This window comes from Salmo salar, chromosome ssa21, assembly GCF_905237065.1.
Source record: "Salmo salar chromosome ssa21, Ssal_v3.1, whole genome shotgun sequence".
In the NCBI taxonomy this organism is placed as follows: Eukaryota; Metazoa; Chordata; class Actinopteri; order Salmoniformes; family Salmonidae; genus Salmo; species Salmo salar.
The window spans coordinates 54,054,196-54,077,785 of NC_059462.1; the positions used below are offsets into that span (position 1 = coordinate 54,054,196).

Genomic DNA, 23,590 nt, shown 5'->3' on the forward strand with positions numbered 1-23,590 from the left:
GTGAAGGGAAATCTTAGCTCTACAGCATACAATGACATTCTAGATGATTCTGTGCTTCCAACTTTGTGGCAACAATTTGGGGTAGGCCCTTTCCTGTTTAAGCATGACAGTGCGAGATCGGTGTGTAAGAACTTGACTGGCCTACACAGAGCCCTGACCTCAACCCATTCGAACACCTCTGGAAAGGGAAAGGGGGAAACCTAGTCAGTTTTACAACTGAATGCCTTCAACTGAAATGTGTCTTCTGCATTTAACCCAACCCCTCTGAATCAGAGAGGTACGGGGGGCTGCCTTAATCAATATCCACGTCTTTGGGATGAATTGGAACGCTGACAGCGAGCCAGGCCTAATCGCCCAAAGATGATTTTGGAATGAGATGATCGACGTGCAGGTGTCCACATACTTTTGGTCATGTAGTGTAGCTTTATAGGAGGCAGGTAACAGCAGTTACTGTGGCAAGAAAAAGTATGTGAACCCTTTGGAATTACCTGGATTTCTGCAGAAATTGGTCATAAAATTTGATCTGATCTTCATCTAAGTCACAACAGATAAACACAGTCTGTTTAAACTAATAACACACAAACAATTATAGCTTTTCATGTCTTTATTGAACACACTGCGTAAACATTCACAGTGCAGGGTGGAAAAAGCATGTGAATCCCTGGATTTAAAAACTGGTTGACCCTCCTTTGGCTTCAATAACCTCAACCAAACATTTTCTGTAGTTGAGGATCAACAACAGTTGCGGTGCTCTTTTGTAAATTTCAGACGTGCAGCAATGTTTTTTGGGGACAGCAGTGGCTTCTTCTGTGGTGTCCTCCCATGAACACCATCGTTTAGTTTTTTACGTATCGTAGACTCGTCAACAGAGATGTTAGCGTGTTCCAGAGATTTCTGTAAGTCTTTAGCTGACACTCTAGGATTCTTCTTAACCTCATTGAGCATTCTGCGCTGTGCTCTTGCGGTCATCTTTGCAGGACGGCCACTCCTGGGGAGAGTAGCAACAGTGCTGAACTTCCTCCATTTATACACAATTTGTCTTACCATGGACTGATGAACATCAAGGCTTTAAGAGATACTTTTGTAACCCTTTCCATGTCTATGCAAGTCAACAATTCTTAATCTTAGGTCTTCTGAGATCTCGTTTGTTCGAGGCATGGTTCACATCAGGCAATGCTTCTTGTGAATAGCAAACTCACATTTTGTGAGTGTTTTTTATAGGGCAGGGTTTTTTATAGGGCTCTAACCAACATCTCCAATCTCATCTCGTCTCATTGATTGGACTCCAGGTTAGCTGACTCCTGACTCCAATTATCTTTTGGAGAAGTCATTAGCCTAGGGATTCACATACCTTTTCCAACCTACACAGTGAATGTTTAAATGATGTATTCAATATAGACAACAAAAATACAATAATTTGTGTGTTATTAGTTTAAGCAGACTGTGTTTGTCTATTGTTGTGACTTAGAGGAAAATCAGATCAAATTTTTGATGAATTTACGCAGAAATGCAGATTTTTTTTCTTCTCAAGGTAATGCTCTTTCAAACACAGCTAGTGCTCTATACTGGACATAAGTAGAGAGGACAAAGAGTCTGATATCACCATAATCATCACCACCATCATCATCATCATCCGATCCACTAAAGAGGTTAAAACATCCCTGTTCTCTGAGGGATAACACCCCTGTTCTCTGAGGGATAACACCCCTGTTCTCTGAGGGATAACACCCCTGTTCTCTGAGGGATAACACCCCTGTTCTCTGAGGGATAACACCCCCGTTCTCTGAGGGATAACACCCCTGTTCTCTGAGGGATACACCCCTGTTCTCTGAGGGATAACACCCCTGTTCTCTGAGGGATACACCCCTGTTCTCTGAGGGATAACACCCCTGTTCTCTGAGGGATAACACCCCTGTTCTCTGAGGGATACACCCCTGTTCTCTGAGGGATAACTCCCCTGTTCTCTGAAGGATAACACCCCTGTTCTCTGAAGGATAACACCCCTGTTCTCTGAGGGATAACACCCCTGTTCTCTGAGGGATAACTCCCCTGTTCTCTGAGAGATAACACCCCTGTTCTCTGAGGGATAACACCCCTGTTCTCTGAGGGATAACTCCCCTGTTCTCTGAGAGATAACACCCCTGTTCTCTGAGGGATAACACCCCTGTTCTCTGAGGGATAACACCCCTGTTCTCTGAGGGATAACACCCCTGTTCTCTGAGAGATAACTCCCCTGTTCTCTGAGGGATAACAGACGTTGAGGAAAGTAACAGAACATGGCCTACGTTGGTTCTGGGACCTCAATAGGTGTTAGTTACAGATCATTGAAAGGATGAAACACAATAGCTGCTCAGATTGACTTCCCTAAACAACCTGCGTAGCTAGAACCTGAAGTACCGACGTTAGACATTATCTCGCTCTGTATCTCGCTCTGTGTCTCGCTCTGTATCTCGCTCTGTGTCTCGCTCTGTGTCTCGCTCTGTGTCTCGCTCTGTGTCTCGTTCTGTATCTCGTTCTGTGTCTCGCTCTGTATCTCGCTCTGTATCTCGCTCTGTGTCTCGCTCTGTATCTCGCTCTGTATCTCGCTCTGTGTCTCGCTCTGTGTCTCGTTCTGTGTCTCGTTCTGTGTCTCGCTCTGTATCTCGCTCTGTAATTCATCATCCGATCCACTAAAGAGGTTAAAACATCCCTGTTCTCTGAGGGATAACACCCCTGTTCTCTGAGGGATAACACCCCTGTTCTCTGAGGGATAACACCCCTGTTCTCTGAGGGATAACACCCCTGTTCTCTGAGGGATAACACCCCTGTTCTCTGAGGGATAACACCCCTGTTCTCTGAGGGATAACACCTCTGTTCTCTGAGGGATAACACCCCTGTTCTCTGAGGGATAACACCCCTGTTCTCTGAGGGATAACACCCCTGTTCTCTGAGGGATAACACCCCTGTTCTCTGAGGGATAACACCCCTGTTCTCTGAGGGATAACTCCCCTGTTCTTTGAGAGATAACACCCCTGTTCTCTGAGGGATAACACCCCTGTTCTCTGAGGGATAACTCCCGTTCTCTGAGAGATAACACCCCTGTTCTCTGAGGGATAACACCCCTGTTCTCTGAGGGATAACTCCCGTTCTCTGAGAGATAACACCCCTGTTCTCTGAGAGATAACTCCTGTTCTCTGAGAGATAACACCCCTGTTCTCTGAGGGATAACAGACCTGAAAGGCTAGATGCCTTTGTTTGTCAGTTAAGAACAAATTCTTATTTACAATGACGGTCTACACCGGCCTACACCCAGACATTTGTGCGCCGCCCTATGGGACTCCCAATCACAGCCAATTGTGATACAGCCTGGATTCGAACCAGGGTGTCTGTAGTGACTCCTCAAGCACGGAGATGCAATGCCTTAAACCGCTGTGCCACTCGGGATCCTATATAGTTTAACCCTTTCATTCAAATCAGATGACAAAAGGCTGCTGAGTGGTGTTAAACGCATTCGTTCTGCATACCACTGATGTGACGTGAACTCAGTGACACAGGACAGGTGTTAAGTCTTTCTAACGTCTCCACTACTGTACATTAGGTTACAGTGCCACCTACTGGTTACAGATGATCATATTAGAGCTGCAACATGTCGCCGCTTGGTGTATGTGACGTTTGCTAGGTGGAAATGTTAGGAGAAAATAGCCCATTCACATCAGAGTATAGAGGCTATAGAAAAATAATACGAGTATCTCAAACCAAGTTCGCTGCTGGAGAGGCTACCACCCAAGGGAGATACATCTCAAATTGTAATCAGCATTAATGTACCAGCTCAGCAGAAATGCCTGCAAAGTTTGAGCACAAACTTCTCCCCCCCCCCCCCAAAAAAAAATCTCACTCCTAGGCTAAAAATGACGCAGCATATTCTACCTGTGCCAGTAGCCTACGGACGGACAATTTGCGCATACTAATAAAATACACGGCAGCAGGAGGAGGGATCCATTCCATGACGCCACTACATTGAATATAGCGTGATTAGCAGCTCCACCTCACCGGGCATAACTTATTACTCACGGAGACCACATTAAACGGCCGCTGCGAGAAGTCCAACATATTCCTCTACAATACAGCGACCTCGTCTGACAGTATTTTCTCCGTTTTAGTCGAGAGACTGATACTGCAAAAAGCACAATGGTGAGTGGTTTTCATTTGGAATGCTGAAATTTGTGGTTCAACTATACATAAATAAATGTGTTTTTATGTTAGGCTTACATTCTTGTTTTAACTGTCTGTTTTTATTCAACATATGTTTTCTATTTTTTTTTTCATTTCATTTGCAAAAACACAATGCAATATCCTAAATTGTCTGTTCTATCGTCGTTTCTATACCACTGACCATTTAACTCGGTGTTATTTTGGATAATGGCACAGCTCCCATGCGCAGTGTTCATTCCTACCCAAAACCCCCCGACAGACGGATCAGGGGGTGCAGTGCAGTTTGTGTGCAGTATGCAACTCTAAAGAACTACAGTGACGCATCGAAAAGAAACCATTACTGTCACTGAAAGGAAGAATGTCATATACATTCAGTGTAGCGAACATTTGAATTTACAATTTGAAATGCATTCATCATGCTTATGCATTGAATCATTCTGTTCTGGGAAGATGTTTATTCAAACCCTTAAACATATATATATATATATATATATATATATATATATATATATATCCTATTAGAACTGACCTAGAACAAACTGTAATTGCAGATATTAATTACGATTAACTATACAGTAGTGTCAAATACTCTCTTACTATCTAGTCTTCTCTTACTAATGAAGAGTGAGTGAGTGAGTGAGTGAGTGAGTGAGTGAGTTTCTCGTTTTTTCAGTCATACTATCAATAACGAACTTGCTGCAGGACAGGAATTGCAGCTTTGTGGTTGTTTCAGGGTGTGTTGAGAAATCTTAGCCTACAGGAGAGTCTACAGACTGAATGGGTAAGATACAGAGTCTACAGACTGAATGGGTAAGATACAGAGTCTACAGACTGAATGGGTAAGATACAGAGTCTACAGACTGAATGGGTAAGATACAGAGTCTACAGACTGAATGGGTAAGATACAGAGTCTACAGACTGAATGGGTAAGATACAGAGTCTACAGACTGAATGGGTAAGATACAGAGTCTACAGACTGAATAATTAAATTACAGAATCTACAGACAGAATATTTAAATTACAGAATCTACAGACAGAATCTACAGACAGAATAATTAAATTACAGAATCTACAGACAGAATAATTAAATTACAGAATCTACAGACAGAATATTTAAATGACAGAATCTACAGACAGAATATTTAAATGACAGAATCTACAGACAGAATATTTAAATGACAGAATCTACAGACAGAATATTTAAATGACAGAATCTACAGACAGAATATTTAAATGACAGAATCTACAGACAGAATATTTAAATGACAGAATCTACAGACAGAATATTTAAATGACAGAATCTACAGACAGAATATTTAAATGACAGAATCTACAGACAGAATATTTAAATGACAGAATCTACAGACAGAATCTACAGACAGAATATTTAAATTACAGAATATATAGACAGAATATTTAAATTACAGAATCTACAGACAGAATATTTAAATTACAGAATCTACAGACAGAATAGTTAAATGACAGAATCTACAGACAGAATATTTAAATTACAGAATCTACAGACAGAATATTTAAATTACAGAATCTACAGACAGAATATTTAAATTACAGAATCTACAGACAGAATATTTAAATTACAGAATCTACAGACAGAATATTTAAATTACAGAATCTACAGACAGAGTCTACAGACAGAATATTTAAATTACAGAATCTACAGACAGAATATTTAAATTACAGAATCTACAGACAGAATAGTTCAATTACAGAATCTACAGACAGAATATTTAAATTACAGAATCTACAGACAGAATAGTTCAATTACAGAATCTACAGACAGAATATTTAAATTACAGAATCTACAGACAGAATATTTAAATGACAGAATCTACAGACAGAATAGTTCAATTACAAGAATCTACAGACAGAAAACAGTTAAATTACAGAATCTAAGATGTAATGAAGAAGCAATACCACACACACACTTTAAAATAGTACTTTATCTAGTACTTTAACTAGTACTTCAAAGTTTGATAGAGTTTGGTTTCCATCTATGAAATGTCTAGCTTGATTTTTGGTGGTGACTGCCTGGTGATTACAGCAAGTTCAGGAGTGAGTAAAAGTCAGGTTAATGAGACTGAGGGTTCCCCAGAAATAGCAGCCAGCTGGGCCCCTGACCTGGCAAGTGTTGCCCAAACTTGGTGATCATCTCCCCTCCAGTAGGCCCCTGTCCATCACTCAGTCTCCAGGGGGCCAGCTAGAATGGGGCAGGTTTAAAAATAGTCTGTGACTAGGGCAGAGGGAATTATCACCAATCCCTAGTGGAGACAAGGATTCATACTTTTAGGACCAGTTTCCCAGATCAAGATTACACCTATTAATGGACTAAAAAGCATGCTCAGTTGTGAATCTCCCATCGAAAAAGCTTCTTAGTCCAGGACTAGGTTTAATCAGTATCTGTCTGGGAAAGTGATCTTTAGATGGTAGTGTGCCTGTGTGTGTCTGAATTAGGCCCTTAAACTGGGTGCATCAGGAGTCAAGTGCCTCTGTGTCTGAATTAGGCCTATAAACTGAGTGTATCAGGAGTCAAGGCCCAATACATCACTGACTCATTGTCACACAGACTTAAGTCAGAAATTACTTAGTGTTATCCTGCCGTGTTCTTGTCTGTTCTCGTAGATAATTGTAGGGTATTTTGAGTTTTCTGGCTTCAGCAGCTGCTGCTGATGAGGCAGAGGCCACATAGGGACTGAAGGCCTAGTTATCTCTCCTTGAGAAAATTATGGTTGTGTCTGAAATGGCAGCCTACCCTATAGTGTCATATATGGCAGCCTATCCCCATATAGTGTCTGAAATGGCAGCCTATCCCCTATATAGTGTCTGAAATGGCAGCCTATCCCCATATAGTGTCTCAAATGGCAGCCTATCCCCATATAGTGTCTGAAATGGCAGCCTATCCCCTATATAGTGTCTGAAATGTCAGCCTATCCCCTATATAGTGTCTCAAATGGCAGCCTATCCCCTATATAGTGTCTGAAATGGCAGCCTATCCCCTATATAGTGCACTACGTTTTACCAGCACCTTATGGGCCCTGGTCAAAAGTAGTGCACAAATAGGGAATAAGGTGCCATTTGTGACGCAGCCATAGTTGTCCTGGATGGAACTGCAGAGCTGAGCCTAAAGACTGACCTTGCAGTTTTGAAATGCAGTCAGAGAGAGGAGAGGATGACAGTTATTTCAGTAAGTTCTTGGCTGGTCGTTATTTCTGCAGCAGGCAGCAATTTCTATCTCAACTCCTCTTCTCTCCTGCTGCTGGTCGTTATCTCTGCAGCAGGCAGCCATTTCTATCTCCTCTTCTCTCCTGCTGCTGGTCGTTATCTCTGCAGCAGGCAGCCATTTCTGTCTCAACTCCTTTTGTTTGTCAAGGCTCAGAATACCATAGGATAACATACTGTGTGTTTCAATATAGTGCACTATTAGGGCGTACACACTGTATGACTGACAGACTACCCTGTCTTGTAATGAACCTGTCTGGCCACCTAGACGTCAACAGATTCTGTCAGTTTGGACTCAGTCACCTTTGTAAAGTAAACACTACTACTGTGATTCATTCCAGTAATATCTTTCCTTATATTTCTCATGCAACAAATAGATACGTAGAGTACCGTATGAGCAACATATGATAACTGGAAAACAACAATGTGCCCATAATGTAGACATTCATTGGCTGTGGTTCAATGTGGCGTAGTACTGAAGCAGGACTTTCCCATAGTAGCAGTATGAAATGTAAGCATTTCCTTCACTCCTCAGTCATTTCCTGCAATTTCTTAGCGATGAATGATTAACCAGTGGAAGCAATTAAAAATGAAAACCACTTTTCTGAACTAATATTCATACCAAAAAATGTGAGGGTCCATACACAGATCGACTACATAGCTCCACATCAATAGTACACAAGTGTTTTATATCCTTCACTACACAATTAGATAGAACATGGTTAACTAGCTACGTTACGTTACCCTTGCAACGTTACGTTACGTTAGCTACGTTACGCTAGCTACGTTACCCTAGCTACGTTATGCTAGCTACGTTATGCTAGCTACGTTACGCTAGCTACGTTACGTTCAGCTGTATTGCCGAAAAAACATCTTCAATCAATGCTTTAGCTAGATTCTTTACATCCTCTGGGTTTTACAAGATGACAGCCTGGTTTGCTTGTTTGCTCAGAAGTCCCTAAAACATGAAACAACACAAATTACAATTCATACAAATGTGGAAAGCCCATATCTCAAGATAAATGTATAGCTAGTCAGATTACAGATGTAACTCTATTCTACATCAAGTAGCTCATGCAACCAGAACATTTTGATTTAAAAAAACAAATTAAAAAAAAAAACCTTATGTAACAGCGGGGACTGTGAAGCAACACAAACATTGGCACAGACACATACACACACACACGATAACACACTCACAATACATACCCATGGCTTTAGTACTGTAGATATGTGGTAGTGGTGGAGTAGGGGCCTGAGGGCACACAGTGTGTTGTGAATGTATTGTAATGTTTTAAAATTGTATAAACTGCCTTAATTTTGCTGGACCCCAGGAAGAGTAGCTGCTGCTTTGGCAGGAACTAATGGGGATCCATAATAAACCCCAGGAAGAGTAGCTGCTGCTTTGGCAGGAACTAATGGGGATCCATTATAAATACAATCACATAGCTTGTTAAATAGCGTTTTTCTTAAACTAACTTTGACAAAAAAAAGCATAATCGTTAGTCTCTACATTAACTAATATATTCCTCTTAACTGTACATTTTTGTTGCATGTTGCATGATTCGTTATGAAGTTATAATTACTTATATTGGCTTCCATCCTAGTATTCTTTTCCCCAGCCATTATTCTTGAAGCAACTCTCCAGGGTTGGGTCGCAGAGCATCATGGGAGTTTTGGGAAACACTGGATAGAAAGTCTGCATCTCGATTCACTTCGTTTGGAGCGCCAACTAGATGGACTTAAAAGGCACTACACCTCGCTCAAACTTTAATTAGGATACCACTACGACTCGATGGGGCCTGAGGGATTGCGCAAAACGGGGGTGATTGGGATTGAGCCAAATCTGCTTAGGGAGAGGCTAATTCAAACAAGGTATAAGAAGGCAAATATACTGTACGTTGAATGATGGCTCCCTTACAAGAGGCCTGTTGTACCCATAGAAGAGTAGCAAAGGGTAGCTACCCTCCTCCTCCTGTAGAGTGACTTAAACATGAGTTACAACAACAGCTGCAGCAACTGTCTGTCTTCTCTCTCTCTCTCTCTACCCTCTCTCTCTCTCTCTCTCTCTCTCTCTCTCTCTAACCCTCTCTCTCTCTCTCTCTCTAACCCTCTCTCTCTCTCTCTACCCCTCTCTCTCTCTCTCTACCCCTCTCTCTCTCTCTGCCCTCTCTCTCTCTCTCTCTCTCTACCCCTCTCTCTCTCTCTCTCTACCCCTCTCTCTCTCTCTCTACCTCTCTCTCTCTCTCTCTCTCTCTCTCTCTCTCTCTCTCCCTATTTGTTACCTTCTCTTTCTGATTCTCTGTTTCCACCTAGTGGGGACTACATTAAAATCTCCAGGATGACCCAAAACTAATCATCATATGGGTATATACACTGAGTATATACCAACAATTAGGAACAACTCCCTAATATGGACTCTACAAGGTGTTCGAAAGCGTTCCACAGGGATGCTGACCCATGTTGACTCCAATGCTTCCCACAGTTGTGTCAAGTGTTGCTGGATGTCCTTTGGGTGGTGGACCGTTCTTGATACACACAGGAAACTGTTGAGTGTGGAAAACCCAGCACCGATGCAGTTATTGACACAAACCGGTGTGCCTGTCACCTACTACCATACCCTGTTCAAAGGCACTTAAATCTTTTGTCTTGCCCATTCACCCTCTGAATGGAACACGTACACAATCCATGTCTCAATTGTCTCAAGTCTTAAAAATCATTTTTTAACCTGTCTCTTCCCATTCATCCACACTGATTTGAAGTGGATTTAACAAGTGACATCAATAAGGGATCATAGGTTTCACCTAGATTCACCTGGTCAGTCTATGTCATGCAAAGGGCAGGTGTTCTTAATGTTTTGTACACTCAGTGTATCATAATCATTTACACACATGGTGTCACACAGACGATACACATCTGAATTGTTGGACCTCTTAGACCCCACTGTAATATCCTCCATGTGGTCAGGTGTTATCACTGTCTACTTCATTCACATTGTCTCTTCTCCTTCTCTCCCCGTCTCTCTCAACAGCGTGAGTGTATCTCTGTTCACGTGGGCCAGGCTGGAGTCCAGATGGGTAACACCTGTTGGGAGCTGTACTGCCTGGAGCATGGGATCCAGCCAGATGGACAGATGCCCAGTGACAAGCCCACAGGTAACCTCGACGACTCCTTCACCACCTTCTTCAGCGCCACGGGCACCGGGAAGTACGTGCCACGCGCCATCTTCGTCGACCTGGAACCCACCGTTATCGGTAAGTTGTTGTCTTTTTACAGAAACTTTTATCCTTTAAAAAACATTTCAACATTTACAACGCACCTACTGAAGCAAATCTCAGATGTGCCAGTGCATTCAATTTCTAAATGTGTACAGACATCATCCACTGGTATCTGGTCCTCTCTCCATATAGAAAAATACTGTTTTCTTTTTCTCCAGATGAGGTGAGGACAGGTACCTATCGCCAGCTGTTCCACCCTGAGCAGCTCATCTCAGGCAAGGAGGATGCTGCCAACAACTACGCCCGCGGTCACTACACCATCGGCAAGGAGATCATTGACTCCGTCCTGGACAGAATCCGTAAACTGGTAAGAATGCTTGAAGAATGAATTGTTGACAATTATGACAATTAGAGACATGATATGATAAACAAGAAGCTTTTCTTGTAACCCATAACCCCCGTAACCCTCGTAACCCATAACCCTCGTAACCCATTACCCTCGTAACCCGTAACCCATAACCCCCATAACCCCCGTAACCCATAACCCTCGTAACCCTGCGTTATTCCCAATATCAATTGATAACGGTTGAACCATCAAAATGAATGAAAAGGGGGAGAGAATAGACAGCCTTGTGGTACACCACTGTCGATGTTATACTGAACTAAATTACAAACGCAACATTTAAATTCAAAGATTTTACTGAGTTACAGTTCATATAAGGAAATCAGTTAGGCCCTAATCTATGGATTTCACATGACTGGGAACACAGATACCTTTAAAAAAAAATAAAAGGTAGGGGCATGGATCAGAAAACCAGTCAGTATCTGGTGTGACCACCATTTGCCTCATGCAGCGCGACACATCTCCTTCGCATAGAGTCGATCAGGTTGTTAATTGGCCTGTGGAATGTTGTCTCACACCTCTTCAATGGCTGTGCGAAGTTGCTGGATATTGGCGGGAACTGGAACACGCTGTCGTACACGTCGATCCAGAGCATCCCACACATGCTCAATGGGTGACATGCCTGGTGAGTATGCAGGCCATGGAAGAACTGGGACATTTTCAGCTTCCAGGAATTGTGTACAGATCCTTGAGACATGGTTGTTGTGCATTATCATGCTGAAACATGAGGTGATAGCGGTGGATGAATGGCACAACAATGGACCTCAGGATCTCATCACGGTATCTCTGTGCATTCAAATTGCCATCGATAAAATGCAATTGTGTTCGTTGTCTGTAGCTTATGCCTGCCCATATCATAACCCCACCGCCACCATGGGGCACTCTGTTCACAACATTGACATCAGCAAACCGTTCACCCACACGACGCCGTACACATGGTCTGCGGTTGTGAGGCCGGTTGGACATACTGGCACATTTTTCTAAAACGACGTTGGAGGCGGCTTGTGGTAGAGAAATTAACATTCAATTCTCTGGCAACAGCTCTCGTGGACATTTCTGCAGGCATTTTAGGGTGGCCTTCTATTGTTCCCAGCACCAGGTGTACCTGTGTAATGATCATGCTGTTTAATCAGCTTCTTGATATGCGACACCTGTCAGGTGGATGAATTATGTTGGCAAAGGATAAATGCTCACTAACAGGGACGTAATGACATTTGTGAAAAACATTTGAGGGAAATAAGCTTTTTGCGCTTATGCAACATTTCTGTGATGTTTTATTTTAGCTCATGAAACATGGGACCAACACTTTACATGTTGCGTTTTATATTTTGGTTCAGTGTAATTGCCCCTAAATTCATAGTGTCTGATAGGCTGTGTTGATGTGCTGGTCTGATAGGCTGTGTTGATGTCTCCCTCAGGCTGACCAGTGCACTGGGCTTCAGGGATTCTTGGTCTTCCACAGCTTCGGAGGAGGCACTGGCTCTGGTTTCACCTCCCTGCTGATGGAACGTCTGTCTGTCGACTTCGGCAAGAAGTCTAAGCTTGAATTTGCCATCTATCCAGCTCCCCAGGTGTCCACAGCTGTAGTGGAGCCCTACAACTCCATCCTGACCACTCACACCACCCTGGAACACTCTGACTGTGCCTTCATGGTGGACAATGAGGCTATCTATGACATCTGCCGTAGGAACCTTGACATTGAGCGTCCCTCATACACCAACCTCAACAGGCTGATCAGTCAGATCGTCTCCTCCATCACAGCCTCCCTGCGTTTCGATGGAGCCCTGAATGTTGATCTGACAGAGTTCCAGACCAACTTGGTGCCCTACCCCCGTATCCACTTCCCTCTGGCCACCTATGCCCCAGTCATCTCCGCTGAGAAGGCCTATCACGAGCAGCTGTCAGTGGCTGAGATCACCAATGCCTGCTTCGAACCGGCCAATCAGATGGTGAAATGTGACCCTCGTCACGGCAAATACATGGCCTGCTGTCTCCTGTACCGTGGCGACGTTGTTCCCAAGGATGTCAATGTGGCAATAGCTGCCATCAAAACCAAGAGGAGTATCCAGTTTGTGGACTGGTGTCCCACTGGCTTCAAGGTGGGTATCAACTACCAGCCCCCTACGGTGGTTCCTGGAGGAGACCTGGCCAAGGTCCAGAGGGCTGTGTGCATGCTGAGTAACACCACAGCCATCGCTGAGGCCTGGGCTCGTCTGGACCACAAGTTTGACCTGATGTATGCCAAGAGAGCCTTCGTGCACTGGTACGTTGGTGAGGGCATGGAGGAGGGAGAGTTCTCTGAGGCCAGAGAAGACATGGCAGCCCTGGAGAAGGATTATGAAGAGGTGGGCATCGACTCGTTTGAGGAGGAAGAAGAAGGAGAAGAGTATTAAACAACGAATTTGCTGGTTTGGTTCCGGAAAAAAATGAATGTTACGAGTCCAAAGGAGCCTTCAAATATTTTGGTTATTGTATCTTAATTATTAAACAGTATTTAATTTGTATGTTGTTGACACTGAATTTAATATCCATATCATGAAATTCCACATCTTAGACAATTTAGAAATGAAAAATTGCTGTAACACTGAAAAGTTACCCTTTTTCTTTGATTTGAAGAATACTGTTGCCTTGCCAATGTTTTTTTTTTACTGAGTTATTCTAAATCAATGTTTTATTGAAGGCTAAAGCAGAAGTTGTACAGGAACATGCTAGTTTTTATAATGAGGCCCACGTCAATAATGTCCAAGCTCAATAAAGTTATCCTCAAAATAAATCGCTTTATTCTTCTTTATTCATACCCTACTACACCATGACTTGATTAGATGTTGCAATTAGAGTGTTTTACTGTAGCAAAGGCTTTAAATGACCGGCAAGGATACTTTATGAATGAATACAGTTGGCTAAATGCTAATTAGCCCCTAGTATATTATCCTACTGCACCAGTATTCTGGCTTTTTGAATACTGCTATCAATCTTGGATTTATTAACTCATCTCAGCCTTCATAAATGTGGAGGATTTATGTTTGGGGCTAATTAGATCATTCGATATCCACTTGGCTGCTTCAGAGCGAAGTGGTATCGCATAAAGGTGGCCGCATACTAGATGTGGTTTATTCCAAGTGAACGTATGCCTCGCATACTCCATTAAAAGACATTCGCTTGAAAAACAAGAAAAAGCGGCAATATTTTACGTGGAAAAAGCTGGTAATACTGCAGAGGAAGTCTTAGTCGATCAATTTTTACATCTAGGATGTTCGGTGCTGTATTTCTCAAGTGAATTTTTTTTTTGCTTGAAAACTAGTTTCTCGTTGAATGACAAGAAAGACTTAATTGAAGAATCACATCCATATTTCCCCACTCCTACTAGGAGTAACACTGTTGACCAATCACAGATGAAAGGGTGTAGACTTCGGCTACTGAACTTCGACTTGACTCAAGAAAAAATGTGTTGTGCAAACAGCAAGGGGGGGGAAAAAACCTTGCAGAACACCAAAACAAACCAAAACGTTGTTATAATATGTGGTCTCGTTGACTAGACGTAACATAGTAACTGTAAATCCGGGACACTCAAATTAGTATCATAGGTTACGTTTGGTATGGTTACTTAACATACAAGGTTACTTAAGTTAAGGCAAAAACAAATACAAGAGTGAATACAAGTTAGTGTGGTAGCCTTCTGTTGCCTATCCCTACACAAGGGGCTATCAACAGGGATGTAGCTGTGGTTGGTCGAGGTGGACGGGTGGGCGTATAACGCTAACATCTAGCAACCCTCCTTTTGTTTGTGCCTTAACTTAAGTAACCTTGTATGTTATGTACTTTTTTGCTACTTTGCAACTACTTAGCATGTTAGCTAATCGTTCCCCTAACCTTAACGCTTTTAACTAACCCTTCCCCTATCCCTAACCTTAACCCTTAACCCCTAGAGCTAGCTAATGTTAGCATTAGCCACAACAAATTGTAATTTTAACATATCATACATTTTGCAAAGTCGTAACATACTGTGCGTTTAGCAAATACGTATCATATTGTACGAATTGTAATATGTAACATATCATACGAAATGGATGATGGACATCCACAAATGAATACATACCATACGAAACGTAACATATCATACTAAATGGAGTGTCTTGGATTTACGTACAGAATAATACAAAATGCTCTGAGACCACGTTGTGATATGGGGTATCAGTCTACTCAGTGTCACCCACAGAAAACAACCTTGAAGAGTGTACTTAGCTTTGTATGCGGTGAAGTTGTCCTGTCCCCTCAGCAGAAAAACACCCCCAAAGCATAATGTTTCCACCTCCATGTTTGACGGTGGGGATGGTGTCTTGGGGTCATAGGCAGCATTCCTCCTCCTCCAAACACGGCGAGTTGAGTTGATGCCAAAGAGCTCCATTTTGGTCTCATCTGACCACAACACTTTCACCCAGTTGTCCTCTGAATCATTCAAATGTTCATTGGCACACTTCAGACGGGCATGTATATGTGCTTTCTTGAGCAGGGGGACCTTGCGGGCGCTGCATGATTTCAGTCCTTCACGGCGTAGTTGTTTTCTTGGTGACTATGGTCCCAGCTGCCTTGAGATCATTGACAAGATCCTCCCGTGTAGTTCTGGGCTGATTCCTCACCGTTCTCATGATCATTGCAACTCCACGAGGTGAGATCTTGCATGGAACCCCAGGCCGAGGGAGATTGACAGTTCTTTTGTGTTTCTTCCATTTGCGAATAATCGCACCAACTGTTGTCACCTTCTCACCAAGCTGCTTGGCGATGGTCTTGTAGCCCATTCCAGCCTTGTGTAGATCTACAATCTTGTCCCTGACATCCTTGGAGAGCTCTTTGGTCTTGGCCATGGTGGAGAGTTTGGAATCTGATTGATTGATTGCTTCTGTGGACAGGTGTCTTTTATACAGGTAACAAGCTGAGAATAGGAGCACTCCCTTTAAGAGTGTGCTCCTTATCTCAGCTCGTTACCTGTATAAAAGACACCTGGGAGCCAGAAATCTTTCTGATTGAGAGGGCGTCTAATACTTATTTCCCTCATTAAAATGCAAATCAATTTATAACATTTTTGACATGCGTTTTTCTGGATTTTTTTGTTGTTATTGTCTCTCACTGTTCAAATAAACCTACCGTTAAAATTATAGACTGATAATTTCTTTGTCAGTGGGCAAACGTACAAAATCAGCAGGGGTTGAAATACTTTTTTCCCTCACTGTATGTGCTACACATTATTGCTTCGGCATTGATCAACCAATGGTGTGTTAGACCCCACCCACATGCATTTGCTTAACATCCCCTCATTATCAGGAAGAAATACGGAAAAATAAATAAATGAAGAAATAATATAAACTAATAAAATCAAAAGAAAGTGGGGTTAATTATTTATATATTTATTTACAGATGTCAATTTATTGATTTATTCCTGTATTTATTTATTTGTGCATTTATTTATTTATTCACTTATTTTCTAATTACGGCAGGTTTGGTCCTCCATACAGATCAACATGTTGCTGTAGTTTATATAAGTTTTCTTTATAATGTTGACCACCATATCACACCCTTACAAACTGAAATCATACGTGTGTAGATTGCACAATTAGCGAGAAAGAGCCTCAAATATCACATAGATTTTTATATCCACTGAATACATGAATGGCGGTTCCTGTTTCAGTCATGTTTTTTTTGTCACATTTGTATTGGCTCAAACAAAAACACCATAATGATTGATTTTCAACAGAGCCTCTGCCTCCCACAATCCAAGCGACGAAGTTGACGAAGCGCAACTGTAGAAACGTGCAGTCGACTGCAGTCAAAACTTCATGACCTTTGATCACATGGTTTTTGTAAAGTTCATGCAGTCGACATGTAGGCGCAAATCGGAGAATTTGTATCACCATAATGCAACACTCTAACAATGGGATTCGAAGTCCACAAAGGGGCCGGCGGACTGTCAAGCTCCCGCCTATTCCTCTCCATAGATGGCGGGGATACATCTCGTTATTTGAATATATTTTGAATATTCGATGAGGGGTGTCGACATCAATGGCGAGTGAGATGCTATGCATGTGCGTCACACTGAGTGTACAAAATATTATGAACACCTGCTCTTTTCCATGATATAAAGCTATGACACCTTATTGATGTCACTTGTTAAATCCACTTCAATCAGTGTAGATGAAGGGGAAGAGACAGATTAAAGGAGGATTTTTTTAATTCTTGAGACAATTGAGACATGGATTGTATATGTGTGCCATTCAGAGGGTGAATGGACAAAGACAAAATATTTTTGGTGCCTTTGAACGGGGTATGGTAGTAGGTACCTGGCACACCGTTTTGTGTCAAGAACTGCAACGCTGCTGGATTTTTCAGGTTCAACAGTTTACCGTGTGTATCAAGAATGGTCCACAACCCAAACGACATCCAGCCACACTTGGCACAACTGTGGGAATCATTGGAGTCAACATGGGCCGGTATCTCTGTGGAACGCTTTCGACACCTTGTAGAGTCCATGGCCCTGACGAATTGAGGCTGTTCTGAGTGCAAAAGAGAGGGGGTGCATCTCAATATTATGAATGTGTTCCTAATTGTTTGTTAGACTCGGTGTATAGCAGTACACTCATAACCTAAGCATCATGAAACTTCTATTAGACAAAATACACCCAACTTGGTCTCAGAACATTTCATATTATTGTGTACGTAAATCCGAGACACTCCATTTAGTATGATATGTTACATTTGGTATGGTTACATAAGACGGATGGTTGCTTAAAGATACAATAGGTAACTTTTTGGGTGACCAGCCCAAATTCACATAGAAATGTGTTATAGATCTTTCATTCTCATTGAAAGCAAGTCTAAGAAGCAGTAGATCGGTTCTATGTACACTATTTCTATGCTTTCCGTGCTTAAATGTTGTTTTTGCATCTTTTCCTTTCAGTTTTGTACACTAGCTTCAAACAGCTAAAAATACGATAATTTTTAGTGATGGAAAATAGATTGTACAATGCTTCTCTACACAATGACTGCTTGTTATGTCACACAAATTAAAACTAGGGTAATTTAGTTAAAACTTTCGCAACCAGGAAATGCCAGAGCGATTTCTGCATAGTGCATCTTTAAGGGAAACACAAAAGCATTGTGGTTGGTCAGGGTGGATGTATAACGCGAACATCTAGCAACCCAATGGTTGTGAGTTTCAATCTCGTCACAGACAACTTTAGTATTTTAGTTAATTAGCAACTTTTCAACTACTTAACTACATTTTAGCTACTTTGCAACTACCTAGCATGTTTGCTAACTCTTCCAATAACCCTTAACAATTTTAGCTAATCCTTCACCTTGTCCGAGAGAGATTTACACGGTTATCAAAACGTCACGCCAGCGTAAGCCCACACGAAACACAGCCCTTATTTTAAGTGTTTCTAAAATCCCCAATGGGAAAAATAAATGGTGGAAAAACAATTGGAACTATTTCCCTGTTTGACCGCTAGGTTTTATGGGTATTATGACACCTCCACTGTGGGGCTTTATTTCGGAAGGGGAGGGGACCAGTAGGACCAGTAGGGGCCAGTAGCTTGCAAAGAGAGAAGGTGGAGCACCTTGTTCTGGTTTCGCTCTTCGTTCTAGCAGTTCTTAATCTCTTCTCTTTACATGTATGTGCCCAGAATTTAATTGAGCAGCTGACCAATTACATAAGATTTAAAATTAACAGAGATTACGTTGGTAGGTACAGGAGGGGTTTAGGATTTTCCCCCGGCTGCTTTTATCCACTTAAGGTAGATGTAGCATTGTAATAATTCCACTAGAGGCCAGTAATACCATGCTACTACCATACTATAGTCTAATTGTTACATGTTGCCTACACTGTGGTCACTCTTCTCTGGTAAACCTTACCTTTCCATCGCTGGTTGTATTGAATCTCATCAACTCCATCCACAAGATGAATATTAGGGGAGGATGTTTGCGCTATGCGACTTTTCCTATATTGGGGCTCCCGAGTGGTGCAGCAGTCGAAGGCACTGTATCTCAGTGCTAGTAGGCGTCACTACAGACACCCTGGTTCGATTCCAGGCTGTATCACAACCGGCCGTGATTGGGTTGTCCCATTGGGAGGCGCACAATTGGCCCAGAGTCGCCTGGGTTAGGGTTTGTTCTCAACTGACTTGCCTGGTTAAATAAATAAATAAATAAATGTATTAATGCAAAGTGAAATACTAATGATGTAGGAAGCACATGGAATCGCAACACATCTTAAGAAGCGGTGCCTTGTGCTGTTTCTCCACTCTAATTGGCTAGTACACCCCCATTTGTTTCACTACATATAAAACAATTAGCAGAGATGATTCTAGTCCTCTCGCTAGAATCACAGTCACATTGTACCTACACTGTAAAAAGTGGTACGACGCTGTTGTTCATCTGAAGTGTGTTTTACTGATGGAAAAACAGAAAAATTACACTTTTAGTTCATTCAACCTATTCTATTCAATTTGTCTGAAATCCAATAAGGAATTTGACAGATCAATGAGAAAAACATTTATTGAATGAAACCTAATTTGCAACTCAGCATGCAACCGATCAAAAGAGTTGGGGCGTGGCTTATTGGGGGGGGCGTGGCTTTAACCTTGTTATTTTTTGGCCACCCATGAGAGTGAATGTCATTCCAGTTCATCTATTTTTTTTTTCCTCACTTTGATGGTTTAACTTCAACACTGCCAGCATTGAGTCTGTGATGTAACTTTCATAAGTGTATGTGCTACTTAAGAGCCTGATTAAAACTTCCATTGCTGAGGGGAACAAAAATTCGTTATTAAATCCTGGCTAATAAATATGAAGGTTTTATGTGAAGAATACATTTTAAGTCATTTTTTCATGTTTTTTTAAATATCATAATTTCTTGACTTACAGGGAATTGATTTTGTTGCTTGTAATCCAATTGAAGACATTTGGATAAGTAATTCCAAAGGGAAAAATCTACTTGGAAAAAGATGAAAAAATGTTTTGTATTTACATGAAATATTAGTTTATATTTATGTTACTAAATAGGTTCAACTTCAGTGTTTAAAGTAATAGGTTGCAACTTGAAATATAGGTTTGGTAAGTATTAAAATATAACAGTTGGAATTGAATCATATATTTGTTTTCAACAAATTGAGAAAACATAATATATTTACTTGTATTTACTAGTTGAAGTAATTTTTTTTAGGATGATACAGTCTTTTTTTGTGTGTAATCAATCTCCACGGCCTCACCAACATACACACCCCTTACTACAGCCTGGAGTAGGGTATGGCCAGCCATAAACCTCAGTACACACACACATGCACACGCACACAATTTTTCTGTTTCTCTCTGTCTTCAACCAGTGGAATAATTCATCTTTAATAAATATTTTTCCCCAGTCATGCCCTCATATAACCAATACCCGTTCTCTATCCCCTGAGACCCATATTCATTACATAGGAACCTTATTTATTTTTTAGATTATCTCATCATTAAACTGTTAAACTAGTATGTCCTTCCAAGCCATCCTTCATGTTGACTGTAATAAACCCTCCCTCATGTTGACTGTAATAAACCCTCCCTCATCTTGACTGTAATAAACCCTCCCTCATGTTGACTGTAATAAACCCTCCCTCATGTTGACTGTAATAAACCCTCCCTCATGTTGACTGTAATAAACCCTCCTTCATGTTGACTGTAATAAACCCTCCCTCATGTTGACTGTAATAAACCCTCCTTCATGTTGACTGTAATAAACCCTCTCTCATGTTGACTGTAATAAACCCTCCTTCATGTTGACTGTAATAAACCCTCTCTCATGTTGACTGTAATAAACCCTCCTTCATGTTGACTGTAATAAACCCTCCTTCATGTTGACTGTAATAAACCCTCCTTCATGTTGACTGTAATAAACCCTCCCTCATGTTGACTGTAATAAACCCTCCTTCATGTTGACTGTAATAAACCCTCTCTCATGTTGACTGTAATAAACCCTCCTTCATGTTGACTGTAATAAACCCTCCTCCATGTTGACTGTAATAAACCCTCCTTCATGTTGACTGTAATAAACCCTCCCTCATGTTGACTGTAATAAACCCTCCTTCATGTTGACTGTAATAAACCCTCTCTCATGTTGACTGTAATAAACCCTCCTTCATGTTGACTGTAATAAACCCTCCTTCATGTTGACTGTAATAAACCCTCTCTCATGTTGACTGTAATAAACCCTCCTTCATGTTGACTGTAATAAACCCTCCTTCATGTTGACTGTAATAAACCCTCCTTCATGTTGACTGTAATAAACCCTCCCTCATGTTGACTGTAATAAACCCTCCTTCATGTTGACTGTAATAAACCCTCCCTCATGTTGACTGTAATAAACCCTCCTTCATGTTGACTGTAATAAACCCTCCTTCATGTTGACTGTAATAAACCCTCCTTCATGTTGACTGTAATAAACCCTCCTTCATGTTGACTGTAATAAACCATCCTTCATGCTGACTGTAATAAACCCTCCTTCATGTTGACTGTAATAAACCCTCCCTCATGTTGACTGTAATAAACCCTCCTTCATGATGACTGTAATAAACCCTCCCTCATGTTGACTGTAATAAACCCTCCTTCATGTTGACTGTAATAAACCCTCCTTCATGTTGACTGTAATAAACCCTCCCTCATGTTGACTGTAATAAACCCTCCTTCATGTTGACTGTAATAAACCCTCCTTCATGTTGACTGTAATAAACCCTCCCTCATGTTGACTGTAATAAACCCTCCTTCATGTTGACTGTAATAAACCCTCCCTCATGTTGACTGTAATAAACCCTCCTCCATGTTGACTGTAATAAACCCTCCTTCATGTTGACTGTAATAAACCCTCCCTCATGTTGACTGTAATAAACCCTCCTTCATGTTGACTGTAATAAACCATCCCTCATGTTGACTGTAATAAATCCTCTCTCATGTTGACTGTAATAAACCATCCCTCATGTTGACTGTAATAAACCATCCCTCATGTTGACTGTAATAAACCATCCCTCATGTTGACTGTAATAAACCATCCCTCATGTTGACTGTAATAAACCATCCCTCATGTTGACTGTAATAAACCCTCCTTCATGTTGACTGTAATAAACCCTCCCTCATGTTGACTGTAATAAACCCTCCTTCATGTTGACTGTAATAAACCATCCCTCATGTTGACTGTAATAAATCCTCTCTCATGTTGACTGTAATAAACCATCCCTCATGTTGACTGTAATAAACCATCCCTCATGTTGACTGTAATAAACCATCCCTCATGTTGACTGTAATAAACCATCCCTCATGTTGACTGTAATAAACCCTCCCTCCTGTTGACTGTAATAAACCCTCCCTCCTGTTGACTGTAATAAACCCTCCTTCATGTTGACTGTAATAAACCCTCCCTTATGTTGACTGTAATAAACCCTCCTTCATAGAGTGTTGCATTATGGGTCAGCATTGAGTGCCTCTGATCACAGTGTTGCATTATGGGTCAGCATTGAGTGTCTCTGATCACACTGTTGCATTATGGGTCAGCATTGAGTGCCTCTGATCACAGTGTTGCATTATGGGTCAGCATTGAGTGTCTCTGATCACACTGTTGCATTATGGGTCAGCGTTGAGTGCCTCTGATCACAGTGTTGCCGTGGGCATCTTAATCACCACCAAGAAGGTGTGATGAGGGAGCAGAATGAGCACCAGAAGTGTGTCCCAAATGGCACCGTACGTAGTGCACGACGTTGGCGCCCTATACCCTACGTAGTGCACGTCGTTGGCGCCCTATACCCTACGTAGTGCACGACGTTCGACCAGAGCAATGGCAACTTGTTACCTACATAGAGTACTAGACCCTGTTACGTTCCCCAGCGAGGAACCAGAAGAAGTGTTGCTCATACAGAAATGGGAACTAACAAAGAGTCCAGGACAACAACCAAAATTAAACAGGTGAGGTTTTGGATAAACACATAATGGGGGGGGTGTGTGCACTGTGAGTTGCCAAGCAACAACACCTTGAGTTAAGACACCTAGCATGAGCACCCACTACATTTACCCAAGAAGAGGACATTTCAAATGTCTTGTTTTGAGGGGGGGGGTTTTCCCCGATACTGACGATTGTGATTAGCGATGGTTTGTTTTATGATGCTTATGTTTTTTGATCAGTAATAAAATATTTTTAATCAGGGTTTAGGGTGTTTGACGCCTCGCCTCTCAAAGCCTTGGAAACAGTAGAACAGTCTATTGAAATACTAACACTGTGTCACGTCCTGGCCAGTATATATAAAGTTAATTGTTTTGTAGTTTGGTCAGGGCGTGGCAGAGGGTATTTGTTTTATGTGGTTCGGGGTGGTGTGTTTGTTAAAAGGGTGTTTGGTTTAGTATTTCCGGGTTTTGGTTTATGTCTAGGTAGTTCTATGTGGAGTCTAGTGAGTGTATGTCTATGTTTGGTTAATTGGGGTTGGGACTCTCAGTTGAAGGCAGGTGTTGTCTATCTGCCTTTGATTGAGAG

General features: G+C 41.7%; 1 protein-coding gene across 1 annotated transcript; it reads left to right on the top strand.

The window, feature by feature from the left end:
* Positions 1-3,871: 3,871 nt before the first annotated feature.
* Positions 3,872-13,822, top strand: LOC106582509 (tubulin alpha chain). The gene is made up of 4 exons (XM_014165678.2): positions 3,872-4,170; positions 10,460-10,682; positions 10,865-11,013; positions 12,468-13,822. Exons 1-4 carry the CDS (start codon positions 4,168-4,170, stop codon positions 13,440-13,442), a joined length of 1,350 nt encoding a protein of 449 aa, XP_014021153.2. The 5' UTR covers positions 3,872-4,167; the 3' UTR covers positions 13,443-13,822.
* Positions 13,823-23,590: the final 9,768 nt, after the last annotated feature.

What these genes read in the sequence shown, in the direction of transcription:
- LOC106582509 (XM_014165678.2), top strand. An exon ending in CCTGGAACCCACCGTTATCG is followed by an intron (nt 10,683 to 10,864) that starts GTAAGTTGTTGT and finishes CTTTTTCTCCAG; the next exon opens with ATGAGGTGAGGACAGGTACC. An exon ending in TGGACAGAATCCGTAAACTG is followed by an intron (nt 11,014 to 12,467) that starts GTAAGAATGCTT and finishes TGTCTCCCTCAG; the next exon opens with GCTGACCAGTGCACTGGGCT.